General features: G+C 36.3%; 1 protein-coding gene across 1 annotated transcript in view; it reads right to left on the bottom strand.

Moving 5' to 3' along the window:
* Positions 1 to 6,348, bottom strand: part of LOC127173473 (spermatogenesis-associated protein 16) — an 88,397-nt gene extending 82,049 nt beyond the window's left edge. The window contains exons 1-2 of the mRNA XM_051123385.1: positions 6,335 to 6,348; positions 2,593 to 3,118 (exon numbers count right to left, since the gene is read on the bottom strand). Coding sequence (XP_050979342.1) covers positions 2,593 to 3,118; positions 6,335 to 6,348 — 540 coding nt within the window. The remainder of the gene's footprint in view (positions 1 to 2,592; positions 3,119 to 6,334) is intronic.
* Positions 6,349 to 12,763: the final 6,415 nt, after the last annotated feature.

Below are 12,763 nucleotides of genomic sequence, written 5' to 3'. Positions count from 1 at the left end.
TGCAAATGATGGGAATTGGGCGACGCAGTTGCTGTGAACGTGATATACGCTTCAAACGCACCTTCAGCATATACAGAAAATATGCGTGATGCTTTATTAAAATCAATATAAAGCCCTGACTAGACACAAATTTGCATCGGGAGATGTGAATAGACGTGAATTTGCATCGGGTGAAGCAAATGACACAAATTAAGTGCTGCGATTTGCTACGAACGTGCGAAATACGGCTCAATATCGCAAAGTGCAGGTTCAACGGGAGAGAAAAATTTGTGATACATTGTGAAAGTCAATGCAAAGATGCAAATAGACGCGAATTAGTGCCGGGTGATGCAAACTGGGCAATGCAATTGCTGCAAACATGATATATATACCTCAATCGCATGTTTAAAAAAGTAAAAAAAAAAAAAAAAATCAACTTGAGAGGAAAATTTGCATGATGCGTTGTCAAAGTCAATGTAAAAACGCAAATTTGCATTGGGTGATGCGAATGATGGAAACTGGGTAACGCAGTTGCCATGAACACGTGATATACGCCTCAAACACGGCTTCAGTGCAAGTTAAAAAATTTCAGCTCCAGCCAAAAATATGCGTAATGTGTGAATGACACGAATTGGGCAACGCAGTTGCTACAATCATACAAATTATATGCCTCAACTGCATCTTCAGCATGAGTTAAAAAATTTCAACTCGAGCAGAAAATCCGTGTGATGCATTGTCAAAGTCAATTTTAAGATGCAAACAGATTGACGTGAATGTCCGATATACGCCTCAATCGTGTCTTCAGTGCAAGTTCAAAAAATTCAACTCACGGAAAATTTGCTTGATGCGTTGTAAATGTAAAGACGCAAATAGACGCAAATCTGCGTCGGGCGCTGCAAATTATGCAAACTGCAAATTGCCCTTTGCTACACTTTTTTGTTTGGTAAACATTTACTAGATGGATCATTTGCAAAATTAGTAAGAACAGACTCTCAGTGTACAGTCTACCCCACACATGAATTGTCCTATGGATTGTTAGCCCCTGAATTCAGTCACCACAGGAAATAAATGCATCCCAATGAAGGTCTGTTCTCCACTTACAGACAGAGCAATGCAATATATGTCTCAATCGCATCTTCTGCACAAGTTAAAAAATTTCAACTGGAGCGGAAAATCTGTGTGATGCATTGTCAAAGTCAATTTTAAGATGTGAATAGACGCAAATATGTGTCGGATGACACGACTGATGTGAATTGGCCGCCATGATTGCCACAAACGCGTGATATATGGCTCAATCGCTTTGTCAGTGTAAAGACAATTACATTGTAAAGGCAATGTGAATGATGCAAATTTGGTGACACAATTGCCGCAAATGTGTGATATCATGTCTTCCACACAAGTTAAAAAATCTCAATTTTGACACGTCCAGTATCAGAAATGTAGAATGATAACACAATGAGAATATTCATTTCACGTTTGGTGTGCACACAGCATAAGACTCTGCAGATCCACATAAATGTGGTCAAAGACTGTTAATGTGTGATCGAGGTAACAGCAATAACAGGTCAGAATTATGATTTAAAGAGCCTCTTAGCTCCGACAGATTGTAAACAGTAATTAAAGCTCTTCAACATGGGCCTCAAAATATCTTAAATATCATTTCAGGAGTTCACCTGCCCATCCAGTCCTGATGGGCAATGGTAAACAAACTTGGCTTACTGTCCTTAATAGAGGCTCGAATCCGAGGCTCAGCTTGAGTGCCGAGTTCAACCCCCCATTGCGATATTACCGAGTAGGAGAATAACAGAAATAGAGGAGGAGAAGGGGAGGTGGAGGGATGCCGGAAGAACTGAGGCTGGGATGGTGCAACGAGAGCTGTTTATATAGCCTCATAATGATGATTGGCAGGACTGAATGATTAGGCTCCTCCCGAACCTACGTTTGGAACTTCATTTTGTTAAAGTGAAGTAGAGAGCAGTAGTCATAAATCAGTTTAATTTATGCATTTTTAATTAATTAATTTTTAAAAAAAATATATATTTATTTTATTTATTTATTTATTTTACGTAACACTACTGAATATAACTTTTTTTTTTGGCCACAATTTTAATACTGTACATTCCTAGTCAATTCAATGAAAGTAAAATCTCAGTGACGTTACCATGGTATCAGATGCTAATGTCACAGTACTGATAAAGAATGGAATGATTACTATATTTACAATGATTTAAATTATTACGGTGCTCTCACATTTATTTCTGTTGATCAGGCTTAGTGTTTGCCATTTGCCTCAAACATTAAATATTAAACAAATACATAAATTGTCCCGCCTAATTTGCACTATGACTAATACCTCAAATCATGTGATTTGCTGAGAAGAGTTTACTTTTTTAAGGCAATATTATGTTTTATAATCATATAGGCTTTTTTCACCTTTCAACCACCTTGAACATCCAAACAGCTCCTCTAGCAACCGCATATAAAAATGACTTCGAACACCTTAGGATTCCCATAAGAGTGTATGCACGCTCACATTTTCAGTCTAGTGTATTAAATGAACAGATAAAGGCCTATAGGATGGGCAGCCTGTGGTATAATTTGAATATCGAGTACCTCTAGTGCAGCAGTGAAACGGCTGGCTGCAGTGGCATATTTCTTCTGTTGGTAGTACGAGTTGGCGTCCTGTAAAGCTACATCGAGCCATTTGTCAATTTGAGGCAGAAAGCTGAGATTAGGTCCACTCGGAGGCCCTCCTATTTCAGCCGCTTGACACATTAATTGTGTGGCGGTGGAGGCCAGGGACTTGTGGGTAATGTCCTGTTCGTCACCGAACACTAACTTTGTCTCAGCCTCCATCAGGTCTCTTAGAGAAATGCGAGGGCGCGCAGGAAGGGGGTTTCGTTCGTTATTTGCTCCCGCACAGTAGTCCGGTGATCCATCTTTTCTTGGTGTGTCATTCTTCTTGCTCCTCTTTGGGGCACTGCTGTCTGTCTTTTTCACTTTTCTCTTGTTTTGGCCCTTTTCCTCAGGCTGGTTTGTCTGGATGGTGGCAGGCACTGGATACTCTGTGTACTCGGGGAAAACCGTCTGCTCTAGTCCCTGGAGCTCCAGGCTTCCAGTCAAGTTTGCAATGATGTTTCTGAAAGACATTTAAAATGACTTAACTTTAAAGGAATAGTTCACACAAAAATGACAATTCTGCCATTAATTATTCACCTTCATGTCATTCCAAAGCCGTAAGACCTTCTCCCGTAAGAAAACGAATTAAAATATTTTTGATGAAATCTGAGCGCCTTCTGACCCTGCATAGACAGCAACGCAGCTGTCACAATCAAGTCCCAGAATGGTAGTAAGGACATCGATTAAAATATTCCATGTGACAGCAGTGGTTCAACCGTAATATTTTGATGCTATGTGAATACTTTTTGTGCTTAAAGAATACAAGAATAAAGATTTTATTCAACAAGGACTTATGGGTTTGAAACGACATGAGTAATTAATGACAGAATTTTCACTTTTGGGTAAACTATCCCTTTAATGCTACACTTTTTTGTTTGGTAAACATTTACTAGATGGATCATTTGCAAAATTAGTAATAACAGACTCTCAGTGTACAGTCTACCCCACACATGAATTGTCCCATGGATTGTTAGCCCCTGAATTCAGTCACCACAGGAAATAAATGCATTTTACATCCCAGTGAAGGTCTGTTCTCCATTTACAGACAGAGTTCAGACAAGTTCTCAATTCCACAAGCGGGCTGAAACTTTAATACATTCACTGCTATTATTCTTTTGTAAGAGTGCTGCTGTTAGTGTACTGTTAGGAAGTCACTTAAATAATGTAGAGGGCCGGGGTGCTGATTCACTGCTGCTCTTGAGATGTGCTTAGGAAAAGGTCACTGTGACATATACACCTGTTGGCAATGGGCCAAGCTCCTGCTTTAAGAGTAGACTGCGAATTCTGCTATCTTTATATGTGTGTATGTGTGTGTTACTACCGTGTGGGGAGAAAGAGTGTTTTTATCCTTATAGGTATGTTTTAAACCTGTCTCACACTACGGGAGTTTTAGGCTGATTTAGGGGTGTGTGATAATGACAAAAAATTAAATCTCGCTATTTTTTGAAATTTTGTCAATAACAATAATTAGATGATATTTTGCTGAGCGCATTATTGTGCTGGTATTTTGGCAGGTTTAGGACTCCAGTGGACAGGTGACTCCCAGAGATCCCAAATATAAATATATTCTTCATATTCTGTGCAGTGGTTAGTTTGCAGGAGTAACAAAAATGAGCTTTTCCAATAAGTTTAAATAGATTTTCATTTATTTTTCTAAGTAAATGTATGCATCATCTTTTGTTTCAAATTCTTACATTTAATCAATAAATTCAAATACTAAGACACTATAGGGCTGTTACCAATCAAATTAAATCAGTATCAACAAAATTTGTTTTTGCAATACAGAGGTGGCACAGAATCTGCATCTGTGGCATTTAGATGCATTTACACAGACAGTTTAATGCAGGACATTACTGCAGTTACAAATGGATAAATAATGTTTAGATGTTTTAAAAACAAAAAGTTCAATAGTGATAATTAAATATAAACTTAAAATTGCCAGTAGGTGGCGGCAAATCACTGCATGAGTGAGTAGTTGACTCATTCATTCAACTGATTCGTTCAAACGGCTGATTGATTCAGTAACAAAACACCATCATTCTACTGTTTTAAACTTTTTTTCAAAATAGAGCAAAAACAGGAACTTGTGTCTAAAATGTAAGTCAGTTCATATCAACTTCTTGTTTATTGGATTTTCACATTTGCAATCGTTCTGAAATTTGGAGAAAAAAACGGTACTCTTTGTGCAATATATATCAGTTGCCCTTGAGGCTAAGGTTAGTTATTATACTACTGTTAACAGATACTAAAATTGTCAGTTAAAGCTCACCTTCACTAAAGCACAGACAATATCCATTTAATTTAATCTGTTTCAGCATACAATCACATAAGGTGCTTCCTCGGACAAGATGATCTTAAAGGAGAAGTCCACTTCCAAAACAAAGATTCACATATAATGTACTCACCCCACTGTCATCCAAGATGTTCATGTCATTTTTTCTTCAGCTGTAAAGAAATTGTGTTTTTTGAGGAAAGCATTTCAGCATTTTTCTCCATATAATGGACTGATATGGTGCCCCAGTTGTGAACTTCCAAAATGCTTTAAATGCAGCTTGAAATGATCCGAAATGCGGTTGTAAATGATCCCAACTGAGAAAGAAGGGTCTTATCTGGCGAAACGATTGGTTATTTTCATTAAAAAAATATAACTTAAATACTTTTTAATCTCAAACGTTGAACTCTGTGTATTCTGGTTCAAGACAGTTAGGGTATGTAGAAAAACTCCAATTGTATTTTCACCATCAACTTCAAAAATCATTTCAAAATTGTCCTACATCACTGCAGAAGTACCGACCCAGTCTTTGCAAAGTAAACATGCAAAGAAGATCAAACACCCTTAACAAAAAAGGTAAAACAGCGATATAGGGCGATTTTGAAGTTGAGGGAGAACATGAGATGAGAGTTTTTCGACATACCCTAACTGCCATAAACCGGAAAAAAACAGTCCAGGCAGAGTAAGACAAGACGAGCGTTTGACATTAAAAAGTATATAAATTGTATTATTTTTATGAAAATAACTGATCGTTTCGCCAGATAAGACCCTTCTTCCTCGGCTGGGATTGTTTATAACCACATGTGGGATCGTTTGAAGCTGCATTTAAACTGCATTTTGGAAGTTCAAAATCGGGGCACCATATCAGTCCATTATATGGAGAAAAATGCTGAACTGTTTTCCTCAAAAAACATAATTTCTTTACGGCTGAAGAAAGAAAGACATGAACATCTTGGATGACAATGAGGTGAGTACATTATATGTGAATGTTTGTTTTGGAGTGGACTTCTCCTTTAATAACATTTTGTAGTGTGTGATGCGCCACTTTTTTAAAATCTTGTAGTGTGTTTGAGATTTGAGAGAGGACAGTCTGTAAAGATTCTCTTTATGTACACGATAATCGGTTATGATTTAAAAGCTCCTGTAGTCTGTAGTCTAGCTTTACAATAGGCCATATTCGTTATAGTTAGAGATGTAGGCACTAAATAAGGATTCAGGACTGTAGTGCCCACTAGATGGCAATAAATAAATATTAAGTCAAGGTTATGTAAGAAATCATTTCCAAACACAACAGCTATTGCTGTATCCTCATTGATGCCTCAACTGGGGGAAATAATGTTGACTGCTGTCTAAAGTAGGTGTATTTCTGTTAAATAGGCGTTGCTGATGTCAAGTTGCACTTACCTCTGAGTCTTCATAGTGAAGTGTGTCTTTTTGAAAGCTTGAAAAATAACATTGCATCACTGACATCACCATGCAATTTGTGGAACTGTGTTGTCCAATCAGATTTGAGAACCAGAGTGTAACAGTGCCCGCCCACTTTTCCTCTTACAGTAGGTTTGTAAGTTATTCAAATTTGATTCCCTAGCGGAGAAAATGAATGGGGTTTTATTACCTGACTGTTGTACTCTATAACTCAAGATAAATTCTGTGCTTTCATTGGTTGACATAATTAGCCAAGCGGGAGTCAGATATATGACTAGTGTCAACATTTGAATCAGTTCTTGCCGAACTACTGATGCTGTACTGTTTAAAATTAAGCTAGTTATTATGATGTGTGAAGATGGCTCTCAACTTAAAGCATTTCTCATTACACTAAACAACTCTATCTATCACTGACAGCTTGCCGACAGATGCAGAGCGCTCTCAAAGGATAGTCTGACAGTTGTTCAAAACATTGCATAATAAATTCATTTAAAATACTTTAATATATACATTACACATACAGTATAGTAATCATACACACTAATATATTCTCATATTAATGGGCTAATACATTACCAGGTCCTTACTGTTGTCAGCTATGGAGTAAAAAAAAGTAACTGTTTTTGGTAGTTAACTTTTAGTTTACTTTACAAATAGTTACTTGTCTTTTTTGTGGCAATGTTTAGGTTGACTTAATTGAAAATTACTCAAAATCTACATGGCTTGTAGACTGCATGCATAGTTTTTAGGGGTGTCAGAACCGAATATTTTGGTAATCAAGTAATTGGTCGATTGAGTAATGGATGTGATAATAAAAATAGACCTAAGCCAACAACAGCCTTTGGAATTACTTAAACTCCATATATATTAGCAATGAGGCACTCAGCAAGGGTTTGAGCTTTTATTTTGAAATCATGATGAACAGTTAGTTTCTCATGTGCTTGTGTAGATTTATAAATTATTTACCTTAGAAATCTGATGAAATGGGGCACGTTGCGTTTCCAGATGAATGTTATAATAAACCCAGACTCACAGCAATGTATAGAGATGTAGTTTGAGCCTTTCCACACATATAAATGATAAAAGTTCCTGTGGAGAAGTATTTATTTTGAATGGAGCTGCTCTGAGACGCACGTACGTGCATATATTAAAGCCGCAGCGCATATATTTATTTAACTGAATCGTAGACTTTGTGAATTCACAATAGTATTATGCTTTATTGTGATTTTGAATGTGTTTAATATATCATGCAACCTTGGAAAATGGTCTAATGATGTGTTTAATGGGTTCGTGGCCGCCACTTCCGGTTTTTTGCTGGTTATTATTCGACACAGGAAGAAAGCGTTTTTTAATCTAGTACTCGAATTGAATCGAGGGATTGTGAAAGGTCTAATAGTTTTCTTTTTATTTATTTATAATTGTTATTTTGCATAGCTTGCGTTAATAGTGGTAAACTGGTATCAAGAATCATTTTTTAATTGTGCTACTGTGTGCCATGAGACTGTCTCACATCAATATGTGACTATATATATAAATAGGCTAAATTACAGATGTCTTGTCAAGGGAATTATAATTTTCCATTCTTAGGTTGTTGTGACACCTAATCTGTCAGACCCAATTAACATAGAAAAATGTGTCACTGTCATATGATTGCCTGAAGTGTCATTTTCATTTACTCTTTCTCTTATGATATACCTAAGTAGCGATCTAGTTTTCAGTAATTGTGTTCTGATTCTCTCTACAGTTGTTCATCGATAGGTGTGAACTCCCTATATAGCTGTATATAACACATCCTAATCATTAATCATTTCTTTTCTCCTCGCCAGCCAGACAAATAACTATGCTCTTGTTTTGCTGCGTTAAATCTTCATAAGACTGTCCGTTTCGATTAACCTTGACAATGAGCATCGCTCAAACAGTTTGTCAATTGTTGGTAAGGTGACTATGAGGTAATGTTTTCTTCTGACAATAAAATACTTGTCTCTCATACTCTGTGAAGAGGACAGCAGTCCCTATTGGAATGTCAACTTTATAAAATAAGACTGAGTGTGTGTGTGTTTGTGTGGGCATCAGTGTGTTTTTTACAGCCTGGGGGGAAATAAACTGTCTGCAGATGCGCCAGAAGATGATAAACCTGGAAGGGACTGCAAACCTAGAAGGGACCTCATATGTGCAAAAGGGAAAGAAAATGAAAGGGAAAAAAGTGGAAGTGCTAAAGAAATCACAAATATCCCATAATGCTTTTCTATGTTAGAATTTATAGTGTGTTAAACTGGTCAGGGCCATTGTTCATAGAATTAAAACTGATTTTAAACAATATCTATGTTTCCATCACTCTGATTTTGCAGATTTTGAAGTATCGCATCAGAAACGAGTGATGGAAATGCCACATTTCGAAAAAATCTCTTAATTCACAAAAAAGTTTTTGTGCTCGCTTGAGGTGGTTTTTGACTTGTGCAAAAAATTGTTAATGGGAATAACAGGAGATGGCATTTACCAAATAAATTCATGCGCATCAAAAAAGTAATGTAACTTTGGGCTATGGGATGACATAGCCGGTCTAACCAGCGGACCGATCTCATTGCACAGCGTCTGAAATGTTGTTATTCTTAAATGCCCAAGCAAAGTATGTCAGTAAAGTATTTCTGTATTATTGCCTCCCAGAACTGTCCCAAAAAACAGGCATCCACCTCTGAAAGCAATGACAGCGTTTATTGTTTTTGCGTCTGCTTGCTCATTTATATGATTATTATTATATTCAGTGGCTTCTTCTACTTTTCTTAGTGATATTTGGTACCAGTTTAGTTCTGTCAAATGTTTGATGAAAATTTTGAAATACTTAAAAAAATGCACTCTTTATATGGTTTTGGCAACTTTTGTACCATTATTAGTAAAATGTTAAATTTAATGATTCTTTAAATATGTATATTTATCAAGTAAAAAGAATATTTTCATTACATACTGTAAGTGTGTATATATTTTAATAATTTAAACCCCCCCCCCCATCCAAAATATCCTGAATTATTATTATTATTATACATTTTTTAAATTATTTTATTTATTTCACCACATGAAAATGATTTTGGTTTGGTGGACAACAGTTGTAAAAATATTTATTAATATGCAGTGAAACAGTTTTTTTTTTTTTTTTTTAAATTGTTATTATTATTATTGTTGTTATTTAGGAAAGAAATTCCTAATTTTAATAAGACTTTTTTTTTATTATTATTATTAAATCAAAGCCTTAAAAAAAAGCTTATCATAAAAGAGGGGCATTTAAGTCATTGTGTTAATGAATTAGTTCACCCAAAAATGAAAATTCTGTCATTAATTACTCACCCTCATGTCATTCCATTAATCCGTAAGACCTTAGAGATTTAGATTCGTGAGCGATTTCTGACCCTGCAAAAACAGCAATGCAACTGACATGTTCAAGGCCCAGAAATGTAGTAAGGACATCATTAAAATGTCCATGTGACATCAGTGGTTCAACTGCAATTTTATGAAGCTACAAGAATACTTTTTGTGCTAAAAGAAAACAAAAATAATGACTTTATTCAACAATTTCTTCTCTTCCATGTCAGTATTCGACGTGCATTCATGAGAGTACCACGGCGCGTGTGTGTGGCGCTGCTGACGGTCTGAAAGCTTTTGGATTTCATCAAAAATATCTTAATTTCTGTTCTAAAGATGAAGGGTCTTATGGGTTTGGAATGACATGAGGGTGAGTTATTAATGACAGAATTTAAATTTTTGGGTAAACCATCCCTTTAAATAAATAAATAAATCCTTCGGCCACAAATTAAGTAAACACTTAACACTTTTTATTCTCGGTTAGCTCAGAGAAGGTACGTTTGAGATGTGATTCACGGTTGTTACACAGATGAATTGCTGCGCATCGTCTGTTGCAGTATAAATTGTGTTTAGTTTATATCTAGAATGTCCAGCATTGATTTTCCAACATGTCTGAGTTGCTGCGATTGTGTATATTATCCATCATAGACACACACACACACACACACACTAAGACTAAGACAAAGCCAGCACCTTTCAATTTATTGTGTTCTCCCGCAATAAACTCTAGACATCAGTGCACGTCGTCTCAGCGTCTGGCCTGGACAATCAGGACTAGATGACAAACACACTCTTCCCTGTTGCATATAAATAGCTGCTTATTCATTTATCCGTCATGTACCACTTGTGCTTTTCACGGCAGACAGTGATTCCACTCGGTGTCGTCAACAATTTACGGAGACCGCAGACCTGAGTTATTAGTCTCCCGCTAAAGGACGTCTTGAATAGCTTCAATGTGACCACAGGGAAGTGGAACATTTGTAAGAAATAGTCTCATTGAGCAGCTCAGCCCTCTTTTACTTATTTTTAAGAACATTCAGCAGTTCTCAGGGAGGCTTCAATTACAAAGCGGTCGTGCTGTCATATACCGCACTTTAAGGAAGAGATATTGCACCACTGTTTTTTTTTTTTTTTTTACAGTCCGCTTTAATGTTCCCCTCATCTTTTGCTGTTAATGAGATGTCTCATCCATATTAATCCAGATTATTTCCGGAACCTTGAGAGCCTGTTTACTCTTTGCTGGTTCAAAGTGAAAATGCAATAGGAAGGCAGTGCTGGGGAGTTAAAAAAAAAAAGGAAAAAACATGAATAAATAGATTGTTTTGTGACTGAAGTAAGGCTCGGTTTGAAGTGCCTCTTAGTAAGAAACGCACTGATGATTAAGTGGGAAGTCTTGACACTGTCACCACTATGTCCACCAGTGAGTTTCGAGGTATTTGTCTCATTTGGCTTGCGTAATTGGATGATTCGTTTGTTGAACGCACAGGCTGACAGGATTCCGTTACCAGGCTACAGCCCAATGATGTGAAGCGCTTTAAAATTTGCATTAGTTAAACAGGCCAACTGTCATAATGTATTGTTGGTTCACAGAGAGAGTTACTTGATCACAGCGTTTGCCGTTCTGTGTCTCTTTGCCTCTTAATTAAAGCGTTCTTGCCTCTTTAATATTATAAAAGAAATAAATGAAAGCGGTGGAGGCGAGAACGGAGAAGTTTAAAGAATATTTCTTGAGAAGGAAATATAAAAGACTTATAATATAAATTATGTAACTATCTGGAGATCATTACTGCATGGTTAAAAGGTGAAGTTCACCAACCCTGAGGGAGTTTTTCTACTCGTGCGCTCAGTTGTGTGTGCTGCTGTGGATGGAGTATACAAAACTTCATCTATGGAATTTGTTAGTCCTGCGTTTAAATAAATTGCATGAGCTCATTGAAACTCTGGCTTTTTTTTACTACTCTCATTCAGGCCTGAAGGCTAAAATCCACTGGGCTGAGCTTCACATTACACCAGTGGACTCTCATTACGCCACTGGAATCTCATAGGCCCGGCTTAAATCATAAACCTTAACTATAAACCTTACACCATGCCAATGCTTAATCTCATCCATATGTCAGCTCATTTATAAGCGGATAAATCAGAGGAGGATAAGTATCTGCTCTCCAGATTAATAGACCTTGGTGAGGAATAAAAGTGGATTAGAAAATGTTTTAGGGCCACATTGAGAGACCCACAATCCTCCACTCCATATATTTTCTCTGCAGGGAAAAGCTTGGGTAAAAACTTCAATTTTTAAAGATGGAATAAATATATAAATTAATTGAAGAAATGAAATGAAACGGGATGATTTTTACATCTCTAATTCTTCAAGGGATATTTTATCCAAAAAGAATAAAATATTTACCAATTCTTTCATTATTTACTTCCTCATGACATTCCAAACGTCTGTGATTTAAGGGAAAACTAGTGAGAGTCAAATTTAGGTCAGTATTCACTGATAACTTTCTCTATTCAAGGAAAATGAACCCAAAAATGAAAATTTGCTCATTGTAATACATTTGGAGAAATTTAATATTACATCACTTGCTCAACAATGGATCCTCTGCGGTGAATGGGTGCCGTCAGAATGTCCAAACATCTGATAAAAACATCACAATAATCTACACCTATTAATAATCCATCAGTTAATATCTAAAGCAGAGGTTGTGCTAGACTTCAACATTGGGGTAAAAATTCTGTCATTATGTATTATGACCTATCATTTCAATTTTCATATTTTAATTAGAATAAAACATTTAATTTCATTTATTTTTGTTCACATTTTCGTTTTTAATTATGAACCTACAAGACATCAGTGCAGTGTTTAAAAAATATGCTAGGGCTAGGTAAGATTTTAATGAACCAATATCAATTTTTAAATAACAGTTGATCTCTTGATGAATGGACTACATAGTGCGTCTTCCTTCCAATAAATAGTAATAGGCTAGGCTTTGTGTTACTTTTGATATGAAACAAAGTCTCAGATTTCAAATTCTGTCAATTTCCTTAGGAAAT

Source organism: Labeo rohita, chromosome 11 (assembly GCF_022985175.1).
Source record: "Labeo rohita strain BAU-BD-2019 chromosome 11, IGBB_LRoh.1.0, whole genome shotgun sequence".
Classification (NCBI taxonomy): domain Eukaryota; kingdom Metazoa; phylum Chordata; class Actinopteri; order Cypriniformes; family Cyprinidae; genus Labeo; species Labeo rohita.
The sequence above is the reverse complement of the archived record's forward strand: the minus strand, read 5'-3'. Positions and strand labels throughout refer to the sequence as shown.